Source organism: Agelaius tricolor, unplaced genomic scaffold, assembly GCF_023055355.1.
Source record: "Agelaius tricolor isolate 1412-34295 unplaced genomic scaffold, bAgeTri1.0.p SCAF_12, whole genome shotgun sequence".
Lineage (NCBI taxonomy): Eukaryota > Metazoa > Chordata > Aves > Passeriformes > Icteridae > Agelaius > Agelaius tricolor.
The window spans coordinates 6,937,519-6,949,838 of record NW_027269272.1 but is presented as its reverse complement, the minus strand read 5'-3'; the positions used below and the strand labels follow the sequence as shown (position 1 = coordinate 6,949,838).

At 43.6% G+C, this 12,320-nt stretch overlaps 1 protein-coding gene across 1 annotated transcript in view; it reads left to right on the top strand.

Annotated features, from left to right (window-relative positions):
* Window positions 1-12,320, top strand: part of VPS8 (VPS8 subunit of CORVET complex) — a 64,305-nt gene that overhangs the window by 7,190 nt on the left and 44,795 nt on the right. The window contains exons 7-16 of the mRNA XM_071437355.1: window positions 3,786-3,910; window positions 5,351-5,437; window positions 6,446-6,513; window positions 7,089-7,242; window positions 7,345-7,404; window positions 8,211-8,318; window positions 9,108-9,188; window positions 9,752-9,922; window positions 10,555-10,629; window positions 11,099-11,134. Coding sequence (XP_071293456.1) covers window positions 3,786-3,910; window positions 5,351-5,437; window positions 6,446-6,513; window positions 7,089-7,242; window positions 7,345-7,404; window positions 8,211-8,318; window positions 9,108-9,188; window positions 9,752-9,922; window positions 10,555-10,629; window positions 11,099-11,134 — 965 coding nt within the window. The remainder of the gene's footprint in view (window positions 1-3,785; window positions 3,911-5,350; window positions 5,438-6,445; window positions 6,514-7,088; window positions 7,243-7,344; window positions 7,405-8,210; window positions 8,319-9,107; window positions 9,189-9,751; window positions 9,923-10,554; window positions 10,630-11,098; window positions 11,135-12,320) is intronic.

Sequence of the window (12,320 nt, the reverse complement as noted above, 5' to 3'; positions counted from 1 at the left end):
GATCCCAGTGCTCTCAGATCTATCTAAAGAGAGAGAAAACAGGGCAGGATAGGGCTCTAGAAGGCATTGTTGTGTGCAAAGGCTTGGATTTATTTTGAAATTTAAACCAAGACTAAATTTCTGTGGACTAGTCAATATCTCTACTTTTTTTTTACTAGATGTGTAAACTAGGGTCAGACTTACTCCCTGAAGGTTTGTAAGGTGTGTTCAGGGTTTATGCTGTACAATGGGAACATAACATCCTTTTTTACATGCAAAATTGTAGATCCATTTCCTGGTTGAACAAATTTCTCAGAATTGTTGTCACTAACACATTTTTAAACTTTATTTTTTCTTTCATATATTTGATTTCAGCTAATTTGTCTCTTCTCCCAAGTCCACCTGTACTCATGGTTTGTCTGCTCTGTCCTTATTATAGAAGACTTGGGAAACTTTCATTCTGCTTTTTTGAATGCTTCTGTTGACTCCTGAAACATTATCACAGGGCAGTTCTCAGGCTGCACATGTCATATTGAAAAGCAGAGTTTCCTTCTGGTTAGTGTTGGATGAGATGCCAGGTCTGACATCCTGGAAGTGTTGCAGAAGAGAGGGTGGGAAGGGATGTCTGGAGGACTGGAGACACTCCTCTGGTACCTGGGTGAAAATAGTTTTACCAGTTATGTTACAGTGAACTTGCAGTTTTATTTCCTCTCACATTTCTATTTTTTGGTCTTCAATGCAATGAAATTCAGATTTATAAACTCACTTTTTAAACTGCCTGGTTTTAGAACACTAACCTTCACAGCATCATTTCTTGAATAAATCAGAAGGGGGAGCATTACCCAGAGCAAACACTCAGCAAAATCTGAAGTTTGTGTCTTTGGAGATTGTCACATATGTGCTGTTCATTGCTTCACTCCTTCCTCTTACACTGATTTCTGGCTTTTTCTCTCCTCTTTTGGCCCTTTCTGTGTGGATTGAAAGGCAAAGGTACAGTACCACTGCTGTGTGCATGTCCCTGCATGCCCAGGCCCTGTGCTGCCCAGGTTGCATGTTGTCTGTGCCAGGATTTCAGGGGCAGCTCAGCCGTGCAGCAGCCACTCAGTGGATGATGCTGCTGGGAATTGCTCAGTGGGTGCATGTGCACTGCCCACTCCCAAATTCTCCAGGCAGGGACAGTAGAGGAGCAGGTAAACATGATTTTTGTAATGTCCTAGGGCAGCAGGTCCATAGCTGTTTGTAAAGGTGTTGTTTCAGGGCAGGACAAGGCTCTTCCATGAGATCAGCATCTTCTCACAGCATTTCCTGGCACTGTGCCTTATAAAATTAGTAGTTGTCAGTAATTCTGCAGAAAACCAAGCAAGCCTTTCAAACTCAGGAAAATCAGGGCATAAGGAGAAGATCTTGATGAAAACCTGGTGATCCGAGCAGTATCAGCTTCTGCAGTGCTGTGCTCTTTTGTTAGGCTTAGAAAATGACTTCTTAACATCCACAAACTTTTCTTCTTTCTCTATGTGCAGAATTGTATTTAAACTCTATCTCATTTTGACTTCAGACTCTGAGAGCAGCACAGTTACTGCTGGAAAATTTTCAGATGAAGAATTGCCTTATCTAAATTAAAAAATTTTTTGACAGTTGATAGCCACCTTTGTTTCAAGCATTTGGCAAAAGTTTTTTATTTTTAATCCTTAATGTGCCTTACTTGCAAGCTGATAATACAAGTCTGGAAAATCATCACATCAGCTTTTATAACCTTTTGCTTTTGTCTATTTTTATTACTTTGCCAGACTATTAGTAGAAGCTCACTGATTTTCTGATCTTGATTTGCCTTGGAAGCAATTTCATTCATATTATAGCTGAGTTTTTTAAAAAAAATCTTGTCTAATGGTTCTTATTGTGTGTCATCCTTTGACTGTCTGGAAACAAGAAAAGGTACTGGATTGGTCATACAAATCACTTAGTTTTGGGATACAATAGAGGCCTTGTTTGTTTTGAATTGACATTGCAGGTGAGGGAAAAAGAAAATGGCTCTTGAAAGTTCCTGTGGGGATACATATAAAGATGTAAAACCTTTTCAGAGAAAGCTGTGGAGGATTCTCCTTTTTCATGCCTGAGAGGAAGCAGGTTATTGATTGAGTCACTGACAGGCTTAGGCTGAAGTGGAAGGTACTTCCAGGAATGAAGAAGTCATTCACCTTTAATATAAGGAGCTGCAGTCTTCCCCTATTTTCAAACAAATTTTTATGGTTAGCAAGTGGTATTTTTGTAAATGAACTGCATTTCCAGGCCTCTGGAACAGGCATTATTTCCTTGGATCTTGACACCATTTGAAGAATATCTCTGTCTGAAACTTGTTTTCCAGCTGTAGCTCTGTTTTCTCTGAACTTCCATTGAAATCTTTCATAATTCATCATCTTTTTCCTTGACCTGTTCTGATCCATGCTGTGAACACTCTTGTCACAGTGATGTCAAGGTGTGTCCCTAGTAGTTTGGCCAAGAATGTTTTCTCCTCACTCTGAGCAGTGCTTTAGAGTAATCCAGGAGTTGAGCTGTTCTTGCTGGTCTTTATTTCTGAACTCTACTCCTGCCTCTTCATACAGATGGGATTTGAAAGGTGTCTCCCACTCTCATCTGTCTGAGCAGACTGATAAATGCCTTACTTTGGGCAAGTAGTGTAGGATACATCCATGCTCTGTTTCACATTCCCAGCAGTGCTGCAGCTTGGAGAACCATGTCACATGCCCTGGGCACATTTTCCAGGGCATTTCTGGTGTTCAGCTCTGCTTCCTGGATCCAATCCTTTCCCTTCCTTGCTCTAGGTGAATCCTGCACACGATGTTATTGTGGTGCTTCTGATGTATTTCATATCCCTGTAGTCTTCATTCCAATAGTTCTCACAAAGCATCTTTTCTCACTCCCTTGCTCAAAAGCAGGACAAAAGCAGAGATAAGTGGAAGAAGCAGCTCCAGGACACTTTTCTTAGCTTTTGAGAGCAGTGCCAAAGCCAGACAGAGGGTTCTTGTCCAAACTCATGAAGAGCAGCATCTTGTAAAGCACTTGTGAGTCTTCCATGGTGGGAGCCTCCAAGAACTTGGCACAAACAGAGGTGCCCATGGTTTGTGGTGTGCAGGAGTGGACAGGGCATGGCCCTGCAGCAGTGCAGTCCCTGTGGAGGCTCTGCAAGCCGTGGCACCTCCTTTGCAGCAGCCTGTGGCTCAGGGAGGGAGTTCCTTTCTAGAGTAAGAGCTGTGTGCACCAGAACTCACTGGGTGTTTCAGCTGTGCAGCTTGGAGACAAAAGTGCCTTTTCCTTCCAGCCTTTCACCTTTAGCAACAAAACCAAGGAGTAAAATTACATAATAAGAATAAAGTTATGACATAAAATTGCACTTGCCAGAAGCCTCTGTTGGGGTTTTGTAGTTGATGTTCAAAGGCAGAAATACAAGGCTCAGAAGGTAGAATTAATTTTGTTGTCTTCCTTGCTACAACTTAAGCACTGTTGCAGAATAGTGAAAGGAAAGCTAGATATTGATTTGATTTTTCTAGTACTTTCTTTTTCAGTATGTAACACCTCTGCATTTCCATATTTCCTGTCCAAAAAATAATTTTTGTATTTCCCTGCAAGACGATGTCCCACTCTTTTTGTTCTAACATGAGCTCTCATCTTGTAAACCCCCTTTTAAAAGAACTTAACTATAAGTCTGTGAATTGTAATGTACCCCAGGTGAATTGTATGTGTGAGTTATTTCATGATGTTAATTTTAACCATTGCTCTTCCTTTACCTTTTACCAATTGTTCTGCTCCAGATCAGAACCAGGCTCTCCGGCTGTGTCTGGGCAGCACCGCAGTTGGGGCTCAGTATGGGGCCATCTCTGCTCTCAGCATCAACAATGACTGCTCCAGGCTGCTCTGTGGCTTTGCAAAAGGACAGGTAATTCCCAAAGGATGAGCTGCTCCAGTGCTCTGTCCTGAGAGGTTCCCTGGAGGTGCCAACAGCTCCAAGCCAAGCCCCCTCAGTCTGTAGCTGTTGTTGGCTGTTCAGTGCTCAGAAGCTGCACATAGAGTGTGATGTGCCCAGAGCTTTTTGGGGCAGCCAATTCCTGCTGAATCAGGTTTCTGTGGAGGAAGTGAGTAATGCAAAATATAGCAAAGGGTTCATTTAATTGTGACATAATTCCTGTTAAACTGAAATGTGCAAGGGCTCACTGGGACAAGCAGTTTAGTCTTTCTAGGTCACTCTCTGAGGTCTGTGCATGGTAATTAAAGGTGTTTTTTACTGTGGTGATGACTTGAAATTCTTGAAACTCATATGTAACCCCAAAATGAATTTTTGCTAATACCTTACTTGTGTGACATGAGTAGCATAGCTTTTGAAGGGAAAAGGGGTTGAGTCTGTTGTAGTTTTATACCCTTTCTCAGAACCAAAGGAGAGAAAGCAATTCCTAAATACAAAAGTAACAAGACTAAACCAAAATAGATAGACATCACCTTGGTGACATTTAGAGGGGTACAAGGAAGGCTTTTTCTTTTTGCATTCATTTCCCTTTGCTTTCACCTTCATAGTAGATAAAACACACCTCTGTGCCTGTGGTAGGATAAATGACAGCTTGCTGCAGGCCATGTGGAAATAGTTAATCCATGCAGGACAACAGCCAGTTTTAAATGATGCTTAGACAAAACATTTTGGAAGAACAGCTCTGAAACATAGGTTCTAGAAGCATTGATAGATGATTTATAGGATCAATAAAGTACTGTTTCCCTTAAAAAAGTTTTATTCAGATTGTAATCTCAGCTCTTCCAGGCAGTTATGCAGTGTGCAGTTTGGGGCTTCCTGCTTCTTAGCTGAGAAATTGCTTGAATTTAATATTAAGTAAAAGCCAAGGTCTATTTTCCTACCTGCCTTGTCATGCTGAGCAAGCTCAGGAGGAGAGGCAGAACAAGGTTCATGGCAGCCATGGAGATGCTTGAGTTTTGCTCCAGGGGTGTTAGCACAGGTTTTTCACCTGTTCACTGGTTCTGTGAGAGAGAAATGCATTTGACTTGTTGGGTGGTAAGAAAGTTATCTTACACTCTGTAATGTTCTTATCAGGCAGATAGCTGTGAGCTGAGGGAGATTGGGCAAGTGGGGAGAACTGGCCAAAAGGAGATGATGCAGAGTTGAGATAACACATGGTGTCAGCTCTAAGCAGACAAGTGAACTGCTTGGAGAAACAGGGCAGGAACAGATTTCAGGTCACTTTTTTTGATAGGAAACCCCTACTAACGCAGGGTGATGATGTCAGTATAGGAATTTGCTGCTGTACTGTAATGCACGAGGTGATGGAGAGAAGCCCTTGACAGTGAGTGTGTACTGAGCACAGTCTGCTTGCAGATCACCATGTGGGACCTGGCCAGTGGGAAGCTGCTGAGATCAATAACAGATGCCCACCCTCCAGGAACAGCCATTTTGCACATCAAGGTAATCAACACTGAATGTACTGCTTTTATCCCAGTTTTGTTCAGTCACATGTGGGGACTTTCCTTGGGCAGTACTTTGAGATTTAACATGAGAGCAGCTGCCTATGGCAGTAGTATCCAGAGATGAGAAAAATGAGCAGAAATTCTGTTTTAAAATGAAACTGTGTATACTGACATAATAGTTTTGACTGTGAGTTGTACTGTAACAAACAACAGTTGTCTGTTATAACTCCTCTCTCCAGTGCCAAAATGTATGAAGAATTAGTTGTTAGAACACATTTCTCTAAAACTGCAGTGTTTTGACCTGAATACATGACTTGTCAACTTTCAACTTAAAAGAATCTGAACTGTGGAAAGTAGCTTCTGTAAGCAGTTTTTCATCTAGCTTGTTGGGAATATTTTGGGTTGAAAGAGAAATCATCTATGACTTCTTGTTCAGCACAGTGTTATTGTCATACACAGAAAATCATATCTGAGTTTGTGCCTGGCTTTGTTTTACATAGCCTCAGATGTTTGTGGGCTTATTCTGGATTCTGGATATAAACACTTCCAGAAGTGTCCCCAGTGGAGACTGTGATCTTTTGTCTGAATTACTTGGTATTTTTAGAAGTTCTGGATGTTTCTGATTTGGGTGTGTCTGTATCTGCAGCCCATCCACCAGCTCTGGCACCAACCCATGGGCTTGAGGCTGAGAGCCTGTCTAGGGACAGCTCAGGCTTTGGTGTGCTGCAGTTCTGAGCTGCAGCATTAAGTAGTGGTGCTTTGGGACCAAAATCTGGCAACAGGGCTTGCTGGGGAAGTGAAGGTGAAACACAAACCTTGCTTTTCTTGCACGTCATAAAAAAACCCCAGTAATTGTCTGAACATGGTATGTTAAAGGTGTCTTTCTGTAGGTGCACTGCTTTCTGTAGGTACTCTGTGTGTTGTTAGTACTGCCATAGCATGTGTTTTTATATCCATTTCTTGTAGTTTATTTCTTAGGGCCATTTTAATCTTGTTTTCTGCTCAGTTTACAGATGATCCGACGCTCGCAATTTGCAATGACAGCGGAGGCTCCGTGTTTGAACTGTCATTTAAGTAAGGCAATAACTCTCTCCAGAGAAAGTACAAGAAACAATTCTGGGTCATGGTTTCTAAAACATAAGGAGAAAAAAACCCATTGAAACCAATAAAGTTACTGCCTGAATGTTGAAGATGTAATTTAGGGCTGCAGTGTAATTTCTCAGCTGAAGCAAGATGCTGTGTGGCAGTGCAATAGCCAAAGAATAGCCTTAGTTGTTAAGGTGTCACTGTATTGTCCAGAATTTGACACTCCTTGTGGGCTCTTGGTGGCTGTCACAAAAGTGCTGCCTCTTGTATCTTGGCTCATTAGTGAGAGCTGTCCTGCAGTAGCTGCTTGTTTTACTCTTGGCCTCTTCAAGAGGAGGAAGGATTGACAGTTAATCTGATAAAGTCCAGGAATTTCCCAAACCTTATTCTCAGATAAGATCTTGAATTCTTGTCTGTATCTGAGCAGCTGTATGGGATTGCCTCCAGTTTCATGTCAGGAGCGATCTCTGGAGCTCTGTAAGGGACTTTTTAGAAGCAGTGTTTGTGAAGGATCACTCCTGAGATTGCTGGGCTGCCACCAAGCTGATCTTTGCTCTTTGCAGGAGGGTAATGGGAGTGAGGACGTGTGAGTCTCGGTGTCTCTTCAGTGGCTCCAAGGGGGAAGTTTGCTGTATTGAGCCATTACATGCAAAGGTTGATTTGAGAGACCATCCTATCACCCAGTATTCACTGCTGGCTATGGCCTCCCTCACCAAGGTAACTTGCTGCTTGTGGGAGGCTTGATGTGAGAGATCACAAAGGAGAAGTTCTCTGCTGTATACTCAAACATTTTATTTTGCCTTCTTGCTTTCCTTGAAGATCCTGGTTATTGGCCTGAAGCCATCTTTGAAAGTGTGGATGACCTTTCCCTACGGCCGTGTGAGTAATAAAGCCAAACAGGTGCTTTTGGGGTTATGTACAAACATTTTCTTGGACAGAAGGAGATGAGATGAGGAACAGGTGTTTGGTACCACTGCCTTCCACAGCACTGTGAAATAGTAGTGATAATCTGTGGGTCTGATGTGTGGAGGTTGTGGCTGAGAGGAGGTGAGAAGGCTGCTTCCAGCTGTACCTCTGTGAAGATGCTGATTTTCTCCAATAAGCAGGAGGGAGCCCCTCAGCTTCTTGTCTTTCCTGTTGCAGTCTGTATGCATCCACAGATGAAATGTTGACCTGATTATGGCTACAATCACTTTGGACTGGGGCCACTGTTTTATATTAGAGCAATACAGCAGAGTCCTTAATTACAGAGACAGGAACCAAGAGGAATTTGAGCATTAAGCAGTTAGTCTTCTAAACTCTTAATTATTCACTTTCACTGGTCAATGGCCTAATTCCTCTTGTAAAAGCAGCTGGGGGCAGTTGTGGGCCTGGGTTATGTTAGGAGAATGGAGACAAGGGGGATATCAAGCTGCAGCTTATTGTGGTCCATGTATCCATGTGGGATTGGATCTACCCTGAGCAGCTCAGACACCAGTGGTGTTCTGTCTGGGTGTTCACATTGCCAAGGGCTCCCAAGTCTGTGGCTGGACCAAAGAGCACAAACTGCTGCCAGGAGTTTGCTTTGCAGCCCCTGTGTGTACCAGGCACAGGCAGAAGTGAGAAGCAGCTGATGAGCCACATGTCCTGGAGCTGAGGGTCTGCCTGGTGTGCCTTAACCACTGGCTGTGCTTTGTGTGTGACAGATGGACCCTTCCAGTGTCCCCCTGCTGGCGTGGCACTTTGTGGCTGTGCAGAACTCGGTGAACCCCATGCTTGCCTTCTGTCGAGGAGATGTCGTGTACTTCCTTCTGGTGAGCCTGGGCTCTTCTGTGCTGCCTTCAGGTGGTCACAGCTCATCCACACAGTCAGGGATTGAGCCTCCTTGTCAGTGACAGTGTGATAGCTGAGCATGCTGAGAACAGCTGCAGCTTCCCACTTGAGAAAACCAGCCTGGTGGTCACTGCTCTTCAGCTGCAGTAGTGCCTTTGCCTGGAGGCTTGAGATTTACCTGTTCCAGAAGTACTGACTTGTAGTGTGTTTCTACTGGAGATATAAGTGTGTGGATTGTTTTCTGGGAGGGCCCATGAATTTGAGACACCATCTTAGTTTTTGCTTTAAAACATGAGTCTGGAAAAAATTGTGAAAAACACTTAAGAAAAGGTCTTTCAGTCCTGTTATGTGTAACTTGAGGGCATGGTGCTCATCCTGTTTAGATCTGCAGCAGTTACATGTGCAGATATGATTGTTTGGAGACAATTTCATGCTGCTTTCAGTATGAGAGCAATACCTAGGCTCCTGAAAATCTGGCATTTTGGCTTTGGAGTGCCAAGTTTGTTTTCCAACTCTGCTATTATCTTGGACCTTAAGCTTTGTGTAATCACCCAGACGTGCTGTCTGGATTTAATCCTCTTTCTCCTCTCTCATCTCTCTTGGTAAAACTGGGGAGAAAGAAAAGGATGCATGGTTTAAACTTTCCTTGCTGAGATGCTTGTCTGGGGGGAGCTCAAGATTCCTGGAGTCACTGTGGTGCCCTGTGGAACTGAGAGGCTGAGCTGAAGGAAATCTGAGTCTAGGTCAGCCTTGTTTGATTTCTCTTTTAGGTCAAGAGGGATGATAGTGGTGCAATACATGTCACAAAGCAGAGGCAGCTTCATCTGCACTATGATCTCATCAACTTTACTGTAAGTCTCAGTACTGCAGAATGGTTAAATTTTTTTTTGCACTAGTTGTCTTGGAAATGTGTCTCAGTAGCCCTTAGTTCTGTGCTCTTGGCTCTGTTTATCTGGTGGTAACTAACTGAAAATGTCCTATAGTTGGGACTCTGGAAAACCAGCATGGTGTGGTAACCACCTGTGAGCAGTGTGTAGTTGTCTTGGCTTTGACACCTCTGGATAGAAAGTGTGCTGGAGCACAAACTGTGTGCCAAGAGGACAAGAGCTCTGGTGGATTGCCATCTGTCTACAGCTGTTTTCTGTGAAGGCCAATCACAGATGCACCTGTTGCATTCCACAGCAGCAGATAATCATTGTTTACATTTTGTTTCTGAGGTCTCTCTGCTTCTCAGGAGAAAAAATCCTAAGGAAAGGATTTTTCATAAAACATGTCCGTGACAGCTGTGTATAGTAACTAAGCTACTGGCTGTCCCAGAATTCCCAGTAGGGTACTCAGGGATTTGGCCAGAACTTGTTTCCTTGCCTCTAAAGGAGAATGCATTGCTGAAGTGTGGAATTTGATGCTTTTGCAGTGGATCAACTCAAGGACAGCGGTGCTGCTGGACAGTGTGGAGAAGCTGCACGTCATAGACCGTCAGACTCAGGAGGAGCTGGAGACCATCGAGATCTCAGAGGTTCAGCTGGTCTACAACAGCAGCCACTTCAAGTCTCTGGCCACAGGGGGCAATGTCAGCGAGGCCTTGGTAAGCACTGGTGGCCTCTCTGTGTGTGCAGCTGTGTTTGATGTAGGCTCCAAGTGGAAGCCTGGAGAGAAAAAGCCTTTTGGGAGCATCTCAGAAATCAGCTCATGTTTCCTTTGGTGCATTGAAGGTTGTAGGAACTGCTCCTCCTCTACCAGGCTATGGAACAGGACAAAAAGCTGATGTGCTTTATTCTTTAAGAGGATTTTCTACTTAATACAGACTGGAGCACTGGTTACTGGCAGTCAAACTGCTGTTGTAGCAACTCCCACTTCAACTATTGTCTTCCCATCTGTGTGCCCTACACATTTGCTCTTGAGGAAGATAGGTGAAGAAGCAGGTGGCAAGGAAAGGGCCCCCATTACCTTTTTGGCACCTGAGGGTAGAGTCAGAGCCCTACTTCATCATTTTTGGGTAGCTAGAGCTCAGCAGCACTTGAAGCTGAGTTCACAAGCAGGAGGGAGTGACAGCAGAGCTCTTTGACTTGCTACTGCCCAGAAATCTCTAGTGTTTTTCTCCACTCTCATTTTGATTGCTGCATTGCAAAGGATCTTGGAAGTCTATTTATGTTGTTTGGGAAATCTTTAAAAAAACCAAAATGCAGTTTTACTTGCATGTGACTTTTCTCCCTTTAGGCACTGGTTGGAGAGAAAGCTTGTTACCAGTCCATCAGCAGCTGTGGTGGTCAGGTCTTTTACCTTGGAACTAAGGTAAGCGGGGGGAATTTTTCAGTAAAAATACAGGGCATTCACTGTTGATGGTAGCTCTTCTAGAAAAGGGCAATTTGTCTTATGTAGAGATGTGTTTTGGGAAAAGGTTCTTTGTGCACTTATGTTGTGGGGTGAGGGAAATGTGCTGTAATTTGTTTTCAGCCAGGGTATGGGCTGAGTGAGACATTGTCATAGTTTCACAATATCCTGATTCATTCTGCTCCAGGGTAAACTTAGCCTTACTTTACTGAGATGGCCTCTGCCCTAAGCTTCTCTGTCTCTTATAAATGTGCTAGGGAATAAGCAGAAAAAAATAAGACAGCAACTAAAACTGGGCTCCAATTTATACTGCTTGAGGGATGCTTTTTTAGTCATCTGTACTGGCATGCTGTGGTGGGTCTGTGGGGTACTACAGGCTGCATGAGCAACTGCCAGTAAATAACTTTGAATTTTTTTTTTTCTTTCCCAGTCTGTTCATGTCATGACATTGAGAAACTGGAGAGAGGTATGTTGAGAGGGACACTCCACAGCTTAGGCTTGAATTGCTTAAATCTAGCTCAGAGGAGGGAGGGAGCATTTGTGAAGCATTTTTGGGGCACTGTGTTCAGGATTCCTGATGGCTACACAGAGCCAGTGCTGTGGATATACTGATTTTCATGGGGACACTGGGACTCCTGCTTGCCTAAATTCCCAGGCTGAATGGAGACCCTGTTCTCCCAAACAAGACATCATGCCTCCTGTGTGTCAGCTTTTGTTAGTGCAGTGCATGATTTACTGAGTGTGTGATGAAGCCTTCCACAAGCTGTGTGCAAGCTTGTATCTGCCACACAAACATCCAGGAGTGAAAGAGAATCTGCTTCATGGAGTTGTCTCCAGCTACTGCAGGAGCTGCATTATAAAATCCATCAAAAACTACATAGAAAATCCATAGGATTTTAGGTCCTTGTTGAAGAGTTTTTTTTTTTGGAACCTAATTTCTCTGACAGCTGAAACCCCATCAATGCCCACACTAAAGTTCTTAGTGATCTGTTTAGATCTGTTCCTGTGTTGTACTTTTCACTTGACTCAAGCAGCTGTTTTCCTTTCTGCATCACCACTTTGCACTATGTTTATTCAGTATGTGCATGTTTTCTCTCAGGCTTTGTTTTGCAAGGCTAAGCAGAGCTCTTTCAGCTCTCTCTTGAGGTTATTTTCCCATTCCTTTCTTTATTTGTAGTCCCTGTTCTCTGTGTGTCCTGTGTGCTCAGTATCTTGGGCATGGGCAAACAGTTTGCCACATATTGCTCTGGGTAAGGTCTTACAAGTGCAATGTACAGTGTCACCCCTTCTTCACAGTCTCAGTGTCATTCCTCATGCATCCTTGGATCTCATTTTTCTCTTCCTTTGGCTATGTGATGGCAGTGACTTGGGCACTCTGGAGATTCACTGGTGCCCCGTAGCCAAAGTGATTTCTGCTGGAAGGTGCTTATGCTGTTGGGTAGCATCATTCTTCTGTTTCCAGCTTCAGGGGCACATCTCTCATGTCCTTCTCTTCTGTCTCACCTCACATGCTCCCAGTTGGTCATCAGCAAACTTAAGTAGTAAATTCAGCTTACACCTATGTGTAGAAGGCTTCAGTGAATCAAGAATCAGCTTCTAGACTGATTCCTGAGGAGATCTGGTAGCCATCTGTGCAATCTTGTATTTCTCCT